This window comes from Peromyscus maniculatus, chromosome 4 (assembly GCF_049852395.1).
Source record: "Peromyscus maniculatus bairdii isolate BWxNUB_F1_BW_parent chromosome 4, HU_Pman_BW_mat_3.1, whole genome shotgun sequence".
Classification (NCBI taxonomy): domain Eukaryota; kingdom Metazoa; phylum Chordata; class Mammalia; order Rodentia; family Cricetidae; genus Peromyscus; species Peromyscus maniculatus.
This window is the reverse complement of record NC_134855.1, coordinates 1,565,166-1,583,985: the sequence shown is the minus strand read 5'-3', so window position 1 is coordinate 1,583,985 and position 18,820 is coordinate 1,565,166. Positions and strand designations below refer to the sequence as shown.

The following is an 18,820-nucleotide window of genomic DNA, read 5'->3' as shown; positions in this document are numbered from 1 at the left end:
GATGTCAACAGCAAGCAAGACAATAAACAGGTAAGAATGGCTGAAGTAACCACTGTTCCCCAAGATGTTTCTGTTTCCTAACACTCAGTGTTCACCCTAGGCTTATGTTAGGGTGATAACAATTTTATAAACAGCATGCACCCACTTTCTGGTGTCTTAGAGAACATTAAAACAAGCACATAATACCCCAGATTTCATGATTCTAACTGTATCTAGAAAGTAAATCTAAGATGAATTAAAGAGGGCCATGGGAAAGCTCAAGGAGAGACTGACTGGAAAGGGCACCACCGGAGGCAAAGAAACTACACCATCTTGATTTAATGATAGTTACCTGTGATTACAATGCTAACACTCACTGCCTATAACTCCATTCCTGTGCATTTTATGACATATAAACTATACCAATTTATTGTTAAAATAAAGAATATTTTAAAGAAAAATAATAACCTAGATGGTACCTGGACACAGTAGGAAAATAGCACAATATACAAATGGCAAATTCAAGACTCAAGACTAGATTAAGTCTCCCCAATAACTATTTATTTATTTATTTATTTATTTATTTATTTATTTAGTGACAGGGTTTCTCTGTGTAGCCCTGGCTATCCTAGAACTCACTTCGTAGTCCGGAATGGCCTCAAACTCAAAGATTCACCTGCCTCTGCCTACTGAGTGCTGGGATTAAAGGCGTGGGCCACCACCATCTGACAAAACTTCTTAGAGTACATTTTAAGTAGGATCACATTTAAAAAACAAAAACTTTACTAATGTTTTTGTTTGTTTAATTGGGAGGTTCAAGACAGGGTTTCTTTGTATAACAGCTCTGGCTGTCCTGGAACTTACTTTGTAGACCAGGCTAGTCTCAAACTCTGAGTGCTGGGATTAAAGGCGTGTGCCACCACATCCCAGCTTTATTGTTTTTATTTAATTAACGTACTTAAACTAATCACTGTGTGTACTGTAGGCTAAGAATCAGACTCAGGGCCCCACACATACTAGGCAAGTGCTCTACTACTAAGCCACATTCTCAAACCAAGATTTTTTTTTAAGTATCTATTAACCTGAATGCAAGCTTTTATAGCATTATCTACTGGCAATTGTTAAGACTATCACTTGGGCTTTAGAGTGATTTTCACTAATTGGCAGTGTTAAGTTTGAACCTAAAATTATAAATTTATATAATGGGAATTGTTTCAACCTGTCTCAGGGTCTCACGGGTAATGTAGAAGAACATTAAATGTTTCAAATACAGGCATACTAAATCTAAGAAATGCTCTCTTCAGAATGATAAAATCCCAAGTTGTACTGAAGGGAGGCTGATGCCTCTTCTTCCCAAATCACATCCAAATAACTGCATGGCCTTTGAACTATTTACAGTTTGGACTTGACACAATATAAAATTACACTGGCAGAGCATCAAGTCACTTTTAATAAACCTCAGACTTTAACTCTTTCTGCAATTCTCAGTTTTCTTTAACACACGGAGATTCTAATCAATTGAAAAAGACAAAACTTCCCAAGAAAATCTGAAAAGATTAATGTAGTTTAAAGAGTTTGACATTAAAACTCCTCTACTTAGAAAACTAGAGACTTTGGTTCGGTTCCTTTTCTTTTTAAGTGACCTAGTATACATAATTTTTTCTCTATGTATTTAAAGACACCAAACAGAAAATAATGCTGATACAGGAATAAATTTTCACACTGAGAAATGAGAACAGAATTCTAATTTCATTATAGTTTTACACTCATCCCTGCTTATCCTTCTTAATTGGAGTTCAGACGCTAATATTTTTAATAGGAAAAATCTACCTAGATTCTATATGTTTTAATTCCTGTAGCTCGGTGAAAAGGAAAACAGAGCTCCGGAACACGTTACTTGTTGTGGTGTTAGCCTCATGTACCAAGGGCACAGGAGACCATGTCCGGGCTGACCAGTTCTGTCTTTCACAGAACCTGGCCCCAACCTCAGGGCAAAGAGAACTTTGGAACTCCATGACACTTACTGCTCTAAGGACAACGACAAAATAGTTTTCATATGCCGTCTGCCCCCAAGGATGATCAGGCACAAAACACTGTCAAAAAGTAATTCTCACCAATGTCTGTCCTTTGCGTCATAAACAAAATAGTTGCAAAGTCAGAAAGGACAGAAAAGATGAGGTAAAACACTCCTAACGGTTTACCTAAGAACTTGAAAAGGGTTGACACTGCCTATCAAAAAAATTAACCATCAAGACATCAAGTAGAAATAGTGAAGACTACCCTCAGGACTCCTGACCAGGGCTGGTTCAGCGGGGCAGATGAAGTCGGGAGTGAGGTGGCGTGGGGGAATGTGGCATCAAGGCACCCACCCAGCACACTGGCCATGCCTTTGGAAGCAGCAACTAAAGATCAATACATCCGTTATTAGAGGGGTTTCTTTGGGGGACTTTCATGGAGGATGCATCTATCATTAAAGTAGACAGGCCAGATATCTTTCACAAGATTCTACCCCTTCTACTACCAAAGAAAATAAAATGAAACAATTCCTTACAAATACTTGAAACATTAGATCCGTAACACCCTGAGAGGACTCTACATTGTACATTTTTATCTCCACTTCTGCCAGAGACTGGAAAGTCTACAGAGATTTCAAAAACTGACCTATTTTAGGGTAGGTCTGTGTGACATGAAAAACACATAGCTGCTCTACTTTTAGTGAGAACAGAAAGACAGGTTGTTCTGGTATCCCGACGCAGAAATCTCAGTACACAGGAAAATATCCTACACTGCAAGGAGTCTGAAAGAGCCCAGAGCAGAGAAAAGCCAAACAGCACTGGTTCCCCAACTCCCAGGGAGAGCACAACAGGGCCACAAGGCCACCACAAAGGATGTTTTCCCAAGTAGCAGGTCTCCTCAATAACTATCTGTGTCAAAACATTCAAGTAATGACAGTGTTGTGCAAGCTCTGGAGGAGAAATCAATCTGTAAATGTCTGACACACAACTGGGAAAACAACTGAAAGAAGGAAACTGCAGGGGCTTACATACCTCCATATCTGGCCTAAACTTATCTTCAAACACAGCCATTGCTGCCAAGGAGCCAGAACCTGTAAGAAAAAGATGCACTTTTAGTGTATTTTACCAACACTCAGCGTCTCCATCTCCAGTTTATCTTGGGTCAGCAAAAACAGTCAAACATGCCCAGTGTCACATTCAAGTATAGTATAAGTGTCAAGTCTAGAGGCCACATCCAAGTAAAAGCCAGTGCTCTTCCAAAGGCTGAAGCTGTTTACTACTAGTTAGGTAGCCCTGTTACTGGCTCTCTTATCACTGGCCAGGTTAACTGTGTAGCAGTCGCAGAGAAATGCTGAAGCTTAAAAATAAGGTCATGAAGAATTTGTATTTTTCCAAGAGGTGAGTGCCCCATAATTTCCTTTATCCTATGTAAGGAAGCTTGTGCTCCACACTTGCCTTGGTGAGCTGCTGGACACAGTGCTAAATACCAAACCTGTAAAGAAGACATTGTTTTAATAATGTAGCCCTGGTAAAGTCACCTTGGCACACAGGCTGGGAGGAAGACACAGCACCAGCAATGGTACTTGGACTTGGAGCTGCTCCACCAGGTTACCCCAGCTACAACAGTAAAACTCTGCATTCTGTGGCATTTATTTGGAGCTATTATTTTTAGTTTGTACTTTGAAGAGTAACAGCTGAGTAGACAAAATGACAAAGACACAAAAATGTATTACAACGATAGCAAATGGCTGAAAGGTTATGCCGCACAGATATTAACAGAGCAAATTTATCCCTACCAAGGTTGGATGTAAAGGCATTACAAATAAGCCTGGCCTCTGAGTGGACACAAAGGCAGCTCAGCACTATTTGAAAATTTAAACTTGCTTTGTTCAGAACCCAGAGAAGCTTTAGAAAATCGTCATCTGTCTACACAGGGCTCTGGCATTATTTCAGGATACTCTACTTTTGGAGAGAGGATACAGTTGCCCACAATTTTTTACTCCAATTAGAAGATTTTTTTGGCATTTATTACTTTTTAACTTGTTTTGCATAACACTATCTATTTAGCTGGGTCACAGAGAAAACCATATTTTCTATTTAAAATGATTTGTGTACATCGCTTGACCACCTCAATGGTTTAGCAAAGGAAAAAGGCAGCGATTAAACAGTTTCAAATGAGGTGTCCTGCTGATTTTATCAAGTCTGCTGAATGTATAATGAAAAAGGAGAAGCTGACAGCAACACTGCACTGAGGAAATACAGACTACCTTATCTGAACCATTTAAGGAGGTCCAATTATAGATCAAATTTAAAGGGTAGAAACAGCAGATTTACAGACACAAATCAATGAACATGGTAATCCCAATGAATATGACAGATACTCCTGTTACAGAATATTGCTGTGGTTGAGGATCATTACCTTCACAGCACTGGATACATCACATCTAAAGCAGTGGGAAACGTCAAGTGTAGACCAGCATTACAAGCAATGACTATTCATTTAGGTTCTAGGAGCAAAAGGCAACCCCATTTTCCCCTCTTGCATTTCTTCTCTTTGTGTGTGTGGGGAGGATGACTAAAATGGTCTAAAGGGGCATTAAAAGCCCTTTGGAAAGGAGACAGACAATAAACAGATATAAAACTGGTGTGTTTCAAAACACCCCAGCGTATATGCAGGGGCAGGCTCACCAAATCAAGCCTCTGATTTCAAAATAAACATGTCCTTGAAAAATATGAAAACAGGGTCACATTTCACCAATGGTTTTGTTAGTCCCCAGCTCAGCATGAGATTCAGAAAGGGAAATAAATTGATTGATTGATAGACAGACAGACAGACAGACAGATAGATAGATAGATAGATAGCCTGGATTTCTGTTTCAAGGCACAAGTAGAAACTCAAATTCTCTAGGTTGAAATAGGAAAAACCAAGCTGGTTTTGTGTGGAAAACAAAGGACAGCTATCAAGAGGAAACAAGAAAATTGCAAATGAGGAAACCTCTGAAAAAAAAAATCCTTCTAGATACAAACCGCTACTGCAGCGTGGCCGAAGGCAGGCTTGCCTTCCAAAGTGTCCAAGATTATCTATCTCGAGGAAGAGCCCAAGGGTAAATGGACTAACAGGCTCAAGATCCACATTTAAAAAGGATACAAAAAGACAAGGTATTTACCCAAGAGCTAACAACTTTGTAGAGAATGGAAATGAATTATCGTTAAAGAAACAAACCAAGTTTAGCTTAAAGGCATTTTTCCTGGAAAAAAAATGGCCATAGTTTTTCTTCTGGGACATCCTTTCTTGGCACTTTCACAGTAAGTACGTTCCTCTGTTCTTTCTCCTACACACGTGTTTGCTTCTGTTCAGCTTCATTCAATATTTTAAAAAATGAAAAAAAAAAAATAGTTCCTGCCCAACCAAACCTTCCTCAGTCAGAAGCTGCTTCCTCTTGGCAGTAACACCAAAGACATAATTTCTCTAAGTGGAAAGGACACACCAGAATCCTCAACTCCTGGTACAAAAAGGGTCTGCTATGTGTTTTTTTAGGACGGGGGGCAGAGGACACTCCACAGTACAGAGGTGGTAGGTGAACAGAGGAAGAACATGAACAAGATATTTCTGCTTTCTTGTTTATACCTCCATCTTCAACACACACAGTATAAGACATTTTCTGAGCCGGGCGTTGGTGGCGCACGCCTTTAATCCCAGCACTCGGGAGGCAGAGCCAGGCGGATCTCTGTGAGTTCAAGGCCAGCCTGGGCTACCAAGTGAGCTCCAGGAAAGGCGCAAAGCTACACAGAGAAACCCTGTCTCGAAAAACCAAAAAAAAAAAAAAAAAAAAAAAAAAAGACATTTTCTGGAAAGAGCCTCCTAAACTATGCTTGATTCTGCTCCCTCTGAAGTCAAACACAAGTGGGTTCCAAAATAAACATAAAAAGAAAGAGAAACTCAACCTCAAGAGAATTTCCACATCATTTGCAAATTAGCTTTGGGTAGAAGCTTTCAGGAAAGGAGGGATCTAGCGCCCCCTTTGCATGAGTCCATCGAAGTGCTAGGAAATGGCACACTCCCTATCAACAGGTTTTTGACTACATACATATGCTACATACAAAGTTTGGGTAAGAATTCACATAGGACTGCAACTGTCAAAGCCACAAGAGGGCAGAGTAAAATCACCACAGAACATCAAGGCAATGCAATGAGAGGCACAAGAAAAGACCTGTCATTGGGGGGTGGGGGGACGACTCAACAGGAACAGTATCACTAATGTTGATTCAAGCTCCCAGATCTTCTTGGTCTGAGCCCAAAACTAGACACAACAAATCATCAGACAAATGCCAGACGGTACAGCCACCATGTGACCTACAAAATATTCAAACACCACATCTCATTTTCCCCATACGCCATTAGTAGACACCCAGAGCCACCCACTGTTTCAGCATCTAACCATCTGACTAGGCATTACCATACACAGAGTCAAGGCAAATTCTTTTGAAGGACCATTAACTCCATTTTTTATTTTAAAAACACGGACACCTCTGAGTTCCAAACATCTGGCTTCCTGTAAGGAAAGAATGTACACAAAGGCAGAGGACAGCTTGTCAGCACAGGAACCTGTACTTCACACACACTGTGGCCAGTTAAGGAGCCAGACGCTAAAGACACTTTACATGGAGGCTGAGCTCTGTGAATTCAAGATGTTCAGCTAGTGCTCCATGAACCCTCACTCCAGCAGGAAGGAGAGCACACCAATAGCAGTGGTGAGCACCAATGTGCCACATGTCATGTCCTATGCCACTTAGTTTTCCTTATAGCAACCCACTACAGTGGTAACCACCTCACCCAGGATTATAGGCCCAACATGCACAGAGGCAGAATTCCATCTCACCTTCTGTGGCCCTCACACAGAAAGTTCTATTTACAATTGCTATCCTCAACTCCCTCCCTTTCTTTCCCCAATGCACATACTTCACACTCTACTATCCCTTCCCAATTGTCCATGCTAATTTCAGCCTTCTCACCTTGGTATGTGACAGTCCCTGGGCCCTTGACAGTCCATGGCACTCCTAATCACTTTCAAATCCCAGATGAGATAACACGTCTTCCCAAGAGTCCTCCTTCATTACCACCCACCCCATGAGAGCTTACCACTCTCCTCTGAGACCTGTCCACCCTTCCACAGCTGCAGCCCCACACCAAGCTGGCACACAAGCACCAAACAGATCCATGTTGAATTACACTGTGCTGAATAGAGAATGCAACTGGCCAGGAGCCAGGGAAACTGAACAGGTCCTAAAGAGTGATAACAACCAACATCTTACAAAGTGTAAGAGAACATTTACTGCCTGGTGCCTAATTTGCCACACTAAGGCAAAAAGATATAACCCAAGTTCAATTTTCAAAAAGATGTCTTAAGGCAACAAAATTGCATCCAATTTATAACCCCCTGTCCTAGTGTGGCCAAGCTTCCCACCACCATAGGAGTGGGCTACCCTTCCTGGGAGTTTCCATGTAGCTGCTCCTTAGCAACCTCCACTGAGTAGCCACTGCTGCTTCTAGAACAGAGCTCTTTAAAGCAGAAAAACAAGGAACAATTTGGTCATTGACATTTAGAGATGACTTTGTGCAACCCCTGGAATGGCTACATACTCACTCTCTGCCTTATCTCCCAGGCCCACCGTCCTCCTTGAAGTCCAACACTCACTGGCTCAGCATCTCTTGATTCCTAACACACTGAGAAGCCAGACTATGGAGAGAGAGGCACAGGAGAAAAATCTACATCCCAGGGTGCTGGCACTAGCAGGGCCAGGAACTCTTTAATCCATGGCAGCCACTCAGGTGGGCACTGCCCTACCCTGGCTTCTCTAGTAAGATGCTCATTAAAAGACTTCCTGCAAATGACACCCTGCAAAGTCCTGGAAAGAGGGCACCGTCCGCTCCATCACTGTCCCACCCACAGCTCTCTGAGATGAAACTGGGGAGAGGGAGGGAGACACATCTGCTGACCTCCAGAAGGAGCTCATGCATCCATACCAAAAGGCCACATCTCCACCCAAGATTTTAAATGAAATATCTGTTCCTGTATATGGTAATATTTTATTTGTGCTGAAATGTGATTTTATTTGTATGTTAATAAATAAAGTTGCCTGGGGGTCAGAGCTAATAGCAAGCCATAGCAGAAGTCTGGCAGTGGTAGCACACGCCCTTAATCTGATCACATGGCAGGCAGAGTCTGTGTGTTCAAGGACATAGCCAGTTTGGAGACACATGCCTTTAATCTCAATCCCAACCATAGAGACCTGGAGGTCTGTATAGACAGGCAGTGACAAGGAGGTCATGTGGTTGGGTTTACAACCAATGAGAAGGCAGAACAGAAAGTCAATAAAAAGACAGACACACAGGAAGTAGGACTCTTTCTCAGGGGAAGGATGCAGCGGCAGCAGGTGGTAAGTAAGAAGGCGGCTTTAGTCTCAGCTCTTAGCTAGTGCTCTGACCTCTTGGGCTTTTAACTCTGTATTTGGCTCTGTATTTCTTATTCAATAAGACCATTACATCTACACCTGTAAGTCAAAAGTCACTGGCTTAAAAAAAAAAAAGTTGTAATATAAAATACAAGTGCTGAAACTCCAAAAAATGTGCAAAATGCATATTAATAATTGAAAGGCTCAAACAAAAACAACATCATTTCTAACAATGATACAGCAGTATAAAGCTGAGAAGACAGAGATTCATGGTCATAAACACAACTTCATTAGTAGTCAAAGAAACAAACTAAAATAAAGCAGTCATCGTCTGCCTTTTAAGTTAACCAAGATTAAAAAGAGTAACAGCCGGTGCTGACAAAGATGTGATAAAATGGGCACAGTAATCCACTGGAAGAGGCATAAGGGGACAAAACTTTTCTTTTGGTAATCTGAAAAGATCAACTGGAAACTAGAAGCTGTGCATACCCACCAATCCCCCTGCAAGGGAGTTGCTCTAAAGAACAAAGTCACATACACAGAGGGGACATGGTTTAGAGAAACAAACAGTAGCAATAAAACAAAAACCTAGAGAAATCTAAAGGTCTAATAAGCAAGAGATGGGGAAAATAAATATTAAACATGTCAAAGCAGAAGTACATAAGAGAACCTTCAGTGGGAAAGAGCATCTTCTAAAGCATTATGGGTAGATGTGCATCCATTACACAAATGTCACAAGGCTGCAAGCACATGAATCAAAACAGATGCCTAATACTGAATAACTCTAGTTCTACTTTGTTTTCTTGTATTTAAAATTTTCTCTTCAAAAAGCACACAGTACTTGCAATTTTTAGGGTATAAACTTAAGAGAAAAATCCAACATTGTGAAAGGATAAACAAAACCAGCAAACCACCAAGACCTTGCTATTGTCAACTCTTTCCAACAGCACTCATCATCCATGATGAGTCAAGAGGACCAAGGAAGGGCAGCAGTCGGTCACCAGAGATACACTCTGTCCCTCTTTGCCTAGAAGAGCACACTAGCACTTATCTAGAAACAGATTCTGGTAAACAACAGCAATAGACACATAATCATAAGGAATTCCAAGGCACATTGACATCCACTGGTTTTGTGGGCTCTTCAGGCATGCACATCTTACCAGTCCCACTTTTTAAATAGGGTAGATTGACACTCAAGGGTAAGGAACTTCACCCAATACATGGCTTATGCAGTGCAGAGGCAGGTGGATCACTGTGAGTTCTAGGCCAGCTTGGTCTACAAAGCAGGTTCCAGGACAGCCAGGGCTGTTACACAGAGAAACTCTATGGAGGTGGGGGGGGGGACGACCAGAATTACCAGAATTTGTTTTCATGGGTTTTTTGGTTTGTTTGTAATCGTCTTCCTACATAGCCTAGAGTGGCACGGGAAAATGATCCTCCTGCCTGAGTGTCATCGTCATCCCCCTCCTTGTTTCCACGGTTACTTTTCTTTTTCTTTGGTTTGTATCTGTGGTACTAAAGATGGGACCCAGGGCCTCACACATGCCTGGCAATCATGATGCCACTGAGCTACACCACCCATCCAGAGTCAGAGGGCTCTCTACCTTCCACCATGTCTCTGACACAAGAAAACCAAACACCCAAGTCAAGATTAAAAAGATGGCCTAGAAAAGGCAGCTTTCTTTGCTTACCATTCCTACTAAAAAAGCAGGTTAGCAGGCTTTTCCCTTCTGGTTGATTTCATACTAATTACCACACATCTGAATAAATCTATATTGTTTTTATCTAAAAATTCAAAAAAAGGTTTGAATTTTAGTTAATGTTTTAAATGAACGTGCTATTAGAGTCTAGCAGTGATACCTGGGTATCTGTTCTAGGAGTATTTATATCACATAACTCCATTTTTCAAAAAGCAAAATTAATTTTTAATTTCCTGAAACCTCAGAAGATACTTACCAGCATTAGTACAGATTGAATAGCCTTTATCCAAAATGAATGGGACCAAAATAATTTGAATTTCGGATTTGGGGAAATATGCATATATACAATTATAATGAGATATCTTGGGATGGGACCCAAATCTAAACATGAAATCATCTGCTTCATATGTAACCTATACACATAGCCTGAAGGTAATTTTATGCAATATGGAAGGGGATCTCAGTTCCAGTTGCAACCTGTCACATGAGGTCCAGTGTGGTAGTCTCTACCTGCAGTCATGATACCTAGTCTCACACTTCAGAGGTGGGATGCTCAACCTATAGCTCAGCCTGAATTTGTTTTTCTGCAAGAACTCAGAACAAAATCTGAGATGCCTTGTGAAAATTCACAGCCTCTTACTTGCTCAGTATATTTTAAAATGCCTGCATTAACACAGACTGTGTGCAGGTCTGGTTTGGGGGCTTTGCAGCATATTCTTTTCATATATCAGCGTTCAAATACTAAATCAAACTGCAGTTCCACAATCACCATTACTAGGCAGCTAGAAAAACTGAAACTGAAATGCTTCTCCAGGACGTGCTGCCTGCCTAAGCTCGAGGAAATCAGCAGGTGGGAATCTGCTTCTTCTGAGAAGATCCGCACCTAAACCCAGACTGACAGCCCCAAAGTCCTAAGCCCTGAAGCCATATGCTAGGGACAGTTTTCCATGTTACAGACTAGAACTGATATTCCACATTTCAAGCAGCTGGTAAGAAGAATGAAGATTTAAACCTAGGTCTGGGAGCTAGGAAGCCCAGGCACTACTGAGAACTTGGGACACGCCAGTTGAAAGCACACAGCTATCTAGTAGGCTAGTTCCGGACTCCCTGGTTTCTCTGGGCACATCACTCTGAGTACCAAAAAGTGCCACTGCCTCAAAAACCTGGGTGTCCAGTGCAGCAGCTGCCCTGGCTTCCTTTCCCTACACAGTCAGATGGCAACTTCTTCAATCAGTGGCTCTTGCAGGCTGAACAAGACACTGTGTGCAAAGCTGAATGCTGGGGCATAGTAAGAGCTCCATGAAAGCTAGTTATTGTAATGACTCTGGGACAAGCTCCCTGTCCTCCAGCAGTGACTTGATACACTCATTCTCAACAGGTCCCTGAGTGGCAACTTTAATGGGAACCAAGGTGTTCAAAATTTCTTTTCTCAATGTCGAGAAGTTCTGAGAGGCAGCAGGAAATGGATTCCCACTGCTTTTCCCCAAATCAATTTTACCAGAGCTTCACAGGAAAAAAGGCTGCCCCTGCTAAGGAGCAGTCCATTTTAAGCACCCAAGGACCTGTCTACAACTGTGGTCTGCTACGATGGAAGATGTATGCAGCGATAAAGGAGTCACCACCGAACTTTCTAATCCATCAGTGTCTGCTCTTCCTGACAGAGCACTTACTCACACTTGCTCATTGTTAGTCAATGGCCACTCTTCCTGGGGAAAATCTGGTGCTTTCTACAGACCTATGGATGGAGGTCATTTTTCACTCCATTTCTACCTACAAGGCCTCGTCTCCTGGTACTGGTGCTTGCACTGAGGGCCAAGAATGCCAGCATGTGAAAAGCTGATTTATGAATATGAAGCAATGCTGGTGCCAGGGGACTGCGCTCAGCCACTAGAGAGCAGTGGAGTGCCTCTCTGGGCTCAGAAAGACTAAGCCACAGACTTGAAAAGGTTTAATTGTATGCATGCATTTCATTATAAACCTTGGCCAAAGCTTTGGAGGCAGGCGGCAGGGCGAGCAATCAGACAATCTTGCACGGCTTGCTGAAATCCAGATTTGTCCTTTGTCAGCATAAACAGTTTAATTTGATGTTTTCACTCCTGAGTAAGCACTGAGTATTACATCTAAACCCTCACGAGGGGAAGAATGCCTCCTTTTCATCAACAAATATACTTCAAGTCAGGGTTTACTTTTAATTCCCAATAAATTGTTGGAAATACACTCCCAGTTAATATGCTGGAAATATAGGTGCTCTTAATCATCCAACATTTTTCACTCAAAAACTAGAATCTCAAACAATGCATCTCCTTCTCTATAATGTGTACTTGTAAGTAAAATGTTTAAAACACCACTTGACAGGAATGGGATTTTCCTCAGAATTGCAACTGTAAGGTCTCATAGACCTGACAAGTTATCAACAATCCCAAGAAAAGCCTGAAAACTGGGGGCATGTAGGCTTAAAATGTGGAAAGTTTTCTTATTAGTGAATTTTGGTGACATGTCACAAGGTATGGAGAGAAGTGTTCTCTTAAAACAGAGTCACCATCTAACTCCATGCTTATTTGGGCTAAGATAGAGGGTGACAACTGCCTACAGACATGCCTGTCCTCCTGGTCACCCACATGCAGGCACAGAATAGGAGGTCTGAGGCATCAAGCTGCGGACACAACCACCCGCGGCCTGTGCCTGCAGCAGCAGCAGCAGCAGCAGCAGCAGCAGCAGCAGCAGCAGCAGCAGCAGCAGCAGCAGCAGCAGGAGGAAGCACCTAGGAGACAGGCATCCTTTACTCGGGGCTCTACTTGAGAACTACTCCCAAGTTGTCATGTCTCTCAGAACCCTCAGAAAAAAAGGGAACAGAGGTTTTAGTGATTTATACAGCATCCCTGAATTTAATCATAAAAAGCACTGCACAAACTAAAAATCCCATTTATTGAAAGAAATGGGCAGTTGCATATTTTTCACTTAATTCATCTGTATCTTCTTTTCCAACATGGAAACATTCAGAGAGGTGAAGAAACCTACTTGACGCTACACAGCTAGCAACGGAAGAATGGGAACCTGACCCTAGCTCTGGAGGCAGCACTACCCTCATCCTATGAACTACCCAGAAACACGTAGAGTGACTTTCCACTTAATCCAACCTAAAATCAGAGGGTAAAAGCCCAGCAAGTGCTAGGCTGTAAGTACAAAGGCACTTTGCTTTTGGCTGGTCCAATTGTGAGACAAGAGCAGAGAAAGAGGAATTAGTTAACCCCAGTGTCTCTGAAGTGAGATTTAAAGCAAAGAATGTAAAACCGAGCGTTTCATTTAACTGATCTAAAGTACTCCTGGCAAGGGCTTTTATTTGGTTGTGGATAGAGTGAGTACTGAACTTTCAAACTTGATTTCATGGGAAAAATGTCAGAGCTGAAAAAAATGAAGATAACATTAATTCAATATCTTCAGTATTTTACTGACCCTATCTCTATCCCACAGAACCAAGAACAAAGTCTACTCTGGTCAGAATAGGTTAAGACTCACTCAGAAAAGGCTAGCTGTATTACATTCTGTTTTAGGTAACATGTTTCCTCATCTCTAACCTAAGGGCACCATCTATTGGCTTAGTACCACTTTTGCAGCAACAAGGAAGCCAGATGCAGAATTTAACTTCCAAGGGCTTTTTCAGCTCCCAGCTGTTTTCTTTTTGGCACTCTATCTATAGCTACAGAAATCCTAAGATTCAAAATCCATGTGTTGCACATTTTAAATCTTCTAAAATGGACCTTACTTGTACTAATCAAAGCAGGGAAAAGTGCCAGAGAAATCTGAGCACACAGAACTGCATAGAAAATGTGTTGGCACTAAAATGACTGCAATACTACACAAACATCCACAATGTGCTTCCCAGCAAGTGTTTTCACTCAGGGCATCCACTGCACCTTCGAACCCTTCTCAAGGGGACAGGACCTTTCACCACTCCTGTTTTTCTTTGGATAGCTCAGTAGGGCCTAGAACTCTCAATGTACCCATACTAGAATCCCCCTACCTCAGCTTTCATATTACTGGAATTAAAAGCATACATCTCCACATTCAGCTTCTAGCTACCATTTTACAGCAAAAATCAAGGTTCATAGATAGCCAGGAAATTTTGGACTCAAGGTTTAAAGCTACACTGACTCCAAAGATGAGCACTTTTCCCAGTACCTCAAAATATGGCACCGAGAGCAACACATGCAGTTGAAAGTATCCAGTGACAATAAGTTCACACAGACATAGCTCAGCACATTAGAAGGATAAGATGAGTAGGTGTGGCTCTGAGCTCCCAAGATTAAAAGGCAAATCTGACTTGAAGACGTGCCGAAAATAAAGAAAGACACTACCACCACCAAAACCACACCAGCTTCATTTTTAAAATAACAGATCTCAGGTTCCAAGAGGTTAGTAAGTCCAAGCAGAGTTAGGCCTAAAGTCAAATTTCCACAGCTTCTTCCAAGGTTCTAAGTTACATTTCAGTACTTCCTGAAAAGGCCCCTCAGGGTCATTGCTGTCTGCATAAAGCTTCCAGGAATGAAGTTTCCTGGACCAGTACAGATCCTCCCTGGCTGCCTCTGACTCACCGGATGTAGGGCATAGAAAAAAACCTATATCAATATATAGTTCTAGGACTCCTAAAGCAGCAAAAAGACTCCCAACAATACTTCAGTGATGAAGTCCATAGACTTCTGAGAAGTCTTCCACAAAGACTAGTCTTCTGAGAAGGCATCCACAAAAGCCAAAGAACTAAATACCACTGCAGCTAAATCCACACTTGACTTAGGAACTGAAAATAAATATGAAAAAAAACATTTACCTTCCTGAAGCATTCTAATTTGATCCAATACAGGAAAACTTCCCAAATCAAGCCATGTACAGACACCATGTCTGCATAACAGGAGTAGTAGCACGTACCTGTCATTCTAGCACTCAAGAGGCTGAGGCAGGAGATTGGGAGTTTGAGGCCAGTCTGGGGTGTACAGCAAACCTCAAAAAGAAGAGGGGGGATGACATATCTACACAAAGGGTGTGCTTTAGTGTAAAACACAGAAAAAGTGATCCTCAACTTTTCTGTATGTGGAGGTTTAAATAAGACTGGACTCCGCTGACTCGTGTATTTGAATGCTTAGTCATCAGGGAGCAGCACTATAGAGGACTAGTCGGTGTGGCCTTTGAACTTTCATAAGCTCATGCCAGGGCCAGGCTCTCTCTTTCTCCTCTGTTTGCAGGTCAGAATGCTGCTCTCAGCTACTTCTCCAGCACCATGTCTGCATGCCGCCATGCTTCCTGACATGATGATAATGAACTACGCCTCTGAAACTATAAACAAGCTCCCAGTTAAATGCTGTCTTTTTTAAGAATTGTCTTGGTTGTGGTGCCTTTTCACAGCAATAGAACAGTGACCAAGACCAAGTTCCAGCTTAATTTTAGGATTTATCTGTCTATAGACAAGACACTGGTTTGTTCTGCCTCTCTGTTCCCATCTTCTTAACTGCTCAGGACCCCTATAAACTGGGGCTCGGTAGACATATTCCAGTAATTAGGAAATTGTGTACTCAGTTTATCTGGAGATAGACTTTACCTCAGTGGCCCTTGTAGTGACCCTGCATCTTCCCTAATGATGCATACCAATGTTTATTCCTTACCTAAATTGTCCAAGGGCCTCATTTCCAGGAATGTCATGCTTGAAATGTATTCACGTTAATTCTCTATGTGGATAAGCAGGCAAAATAAAAATTTTATATACCATGCCAATGCCGCTACAAGGAACACTGCCAACCCAACAAAAAGACGGTCCCCAAGCTTCTCCTGACATGACTTCAGTCTGCCTAATAAAAGAAAGCTGGCAAGTCCGCAGAATAAGCTAATTAATCTGAGAATTAAGAGCCTGCATTTTGTCTATCTAAAAAAATTGACTAAAACCTTCTCCCTTTCTTAATTTAAAAAAACAAAACAAAACAAAAAAGCCAGAGACTTGTCCAGCTTCCACAAATCACATCAGCAGTCTCTTCCAAATTAATTTCCTAAAAGGGATGTCAGTAAATGAAAACTTTAGCATTTATGCACTTCCTTGCTAGGCCACAAGAAACCTTTGGGAGCCTCAGCACAAAGGTCGTGTACAAGCTGTGGTCTCCCCACAGCTATGCTGCTGCAGGGGCTGAGTGGTGTCACTGCAGTCAACATGCTCTGGGACAAGGACAGGCCACGGGGCGGTCAATGTACTCTTCTCCCCTATAAACCCTATAAAAGACCAGGCTTTAGAGAGGAGACATCCAGACCAGTGCGAGGCACATCACCAGATCCAGCAGGTCAAATGAGGAAGACAGGATGGGTAACATCTACTCAACGTAGAAATTGCCTTCAGGTACCTGGCTCGTCGTCCACACTATCCTGTGGGCAGGCAAACTTTAGGTACCCCTTTTTAGGAGTTGGGACTATTAGTGCTTACTGTCAAATCACCATAACAACAACAACAAAATCCACCTTATTAAAAGTTTGCTTCTACTCCTCATGCTAAAGTCAGTTTAAATAAAACAGTTTAGATGAAATGTTCATTTTCTCACTCAAGCTATGCTAGCAGAAGGCTGAATCTCCCCCAGGATGCTCACAGCCCAGGAAAGCATGACACTCTCTGGCCTGAGGATGGCCCTCCGCTTGCTCCACCATCTGAGGTTTGGGCTGTTGTTCATCCAAAATAAGAAGCATGAATTAAAACAAAACCCATCAAACCCTGGCAATTCTGGAGTTCTCCTTCAACATCTAGCTCCCCACCCTCAACAGGACAGGAAGAGGAGGAAAGGGGATCAGCAGAATGAACATACAAAACCAAACCACAGAAACTGAAGCCAGGTTAGGAAAAAGACTTGGCATAGCACCTATCACAGGATAAGGATAGAAAAGCCCAAGAGCACAGAGGCAAGCCAGGACACTAAGAAAATGAGTTTGCTGCTTTTGCAAAGCTCTCCTCTTCACAATGGACATGGACTGGAAAGAAACAAAAAATGAAACTATGTTGCTGTAGGTCACAGAATTATGGAAAATTGACAAAATGCTTTGATTCTATAAATCTATTTCAATAAATACTAGGCGGTGCTGGTTGCTAACATGCAAAGTGGAAAATCTACACATAGAGCAACCAAAACACAAAGAACAAATAAAGATCCTTTGGGAATTTGGATAAATATTTTTACTACTTAGCAGCAAGGCTTAGTTTAATGAAACTCGAGCTGTGAGTTTATGACATCACAGCATCAATGTTGTACTGGGACTTACTTGAGGGAAGTCAAAGGTTCAAATCCTGCTTTGCCATTTACCAGCTGAGGGTAACAGCTGAATAGCTACCTCTCCTAAGCTTTAGGTTTCTCATCAATAAAATAACAACAACAACAGAATCTTTTGTATGGAATGTAACAGAAGATAATGTAGCAGCACCCAGTAAGACTGTGACATAAAGACACCATATAAATAGGCTTTATTTTATTTTATTTATTTTTTTGGTTTTTCGAGGCAGGGTTTCTCTGTGTAGCTTTGCGCCTTTCCTGGAACTCACTTGGTAGCCCAGGCTGGCCTCGAACTCACAGAGATCCGCCTGCCTCTGCCTCCCGAGTGCTGGGATTAAAGGCGTGTGCCACCACTGCCCGGCCGAGGCTTTATTTTTAATAAATTTAAAATGTTATATTCAACAATAACCAAAAAAATGACCAGCCACACGAACAATGCTTTGTGCTATTTTCTTACAGCTAAATTGGAGCCAAATACACAAAACAGAATGAACACTAACTCTACTCTAGAACTGCAAGTCACTAGTCTACAGTGCACAGCAGGTGAGGTTACCAAGTCCACTGGCACAAACAAGTTACAACAGCAAGATTCTGGCAGACTCTTAGGACAAGATTCCGCTCTCAAGAGATCAGAGTTTTTCAGAGACAAAAGGGACAGGCCAGGAGAACAGTTTGGCTAAGGTCTGAATCCTGGAATCAGGACATGTCACCTCTTCCTAGGGCGAGGTTTCGGGCAGAGCTCAGGTGACAGCAAAGCCACTCCTGCAGAAGCAGCCTCAAGGTGGCAGTTAGAATGTTCAGGTGAGAACAAGGGGTTGTTGCCACAGAGGTCTAGAATATATACAGAAAAGCCGCAGGAAACCAAACTAGAAAGGCTGAACATGCCCAGTCAGAACACTATCTACCTCCATTTCCAAGCCTCTTTCATGTCAATGCTCTCTTTGATGGCAGACTGATGTCTGACAGCAAATCTAATCCTACTAGATTAGGATTGCCTGGGGTTAGGAACCCCTAGGACAAAACCAAAACATCCTGGCTTGCAGCATCTAGACTCCATCTAGCCTCACCTCTTGCCCATCCTTGCAATATCCATACCTTCATCCCTCCCCATTTTTGCTTCTGCTGGGCTCCGAGACAGAACCCCCCCGCCTCCCAGCACTGCTCCTGCCTCACCTCCAGAGCTTGGAGTACCACAGGACCTAAGAGGACTGTGGAAGAGGGAGGCAGCAAGTTTCTTCCTGTTATTTTTTTTTCCCTTATCAAACTGGGAAGAAGATCCATGTTGGGGAGGGGGGCTGCTCCAGAAAGACATCCTTGTGTTCTCCTGGTGGGAGAGTAAACTAGTGCCATCTTTTTTGGAGGCACTTTGGTGACGGCTCTTGAA

The 18,820-nt window shown here is 42.3% G+C and overlaps 1 protein-coding gene across 1 annotated transcript in view; it reads right to left on the bottom strand.

The window, feature by feature from the left end:
- Psmb7 (proteasome 20S subunit beta 7) overlaps window positions 1-18,820 on the bottom strand; it is a 60,965-nt gene that overhangs the window by 25,229 nt on the left and 16,916 nt on the right. The window contains exon 6 of the mRNA XM_006992519.4: window positions 3,027-3,085. Within this exon, the coding sequence (XP_006992581.2) occupies window positions 3,027-3,085 (59 nt within the window). The remainder of the gene's footprint in view (window positions 1-3,026; window positions 3,086-18,820) is intronic.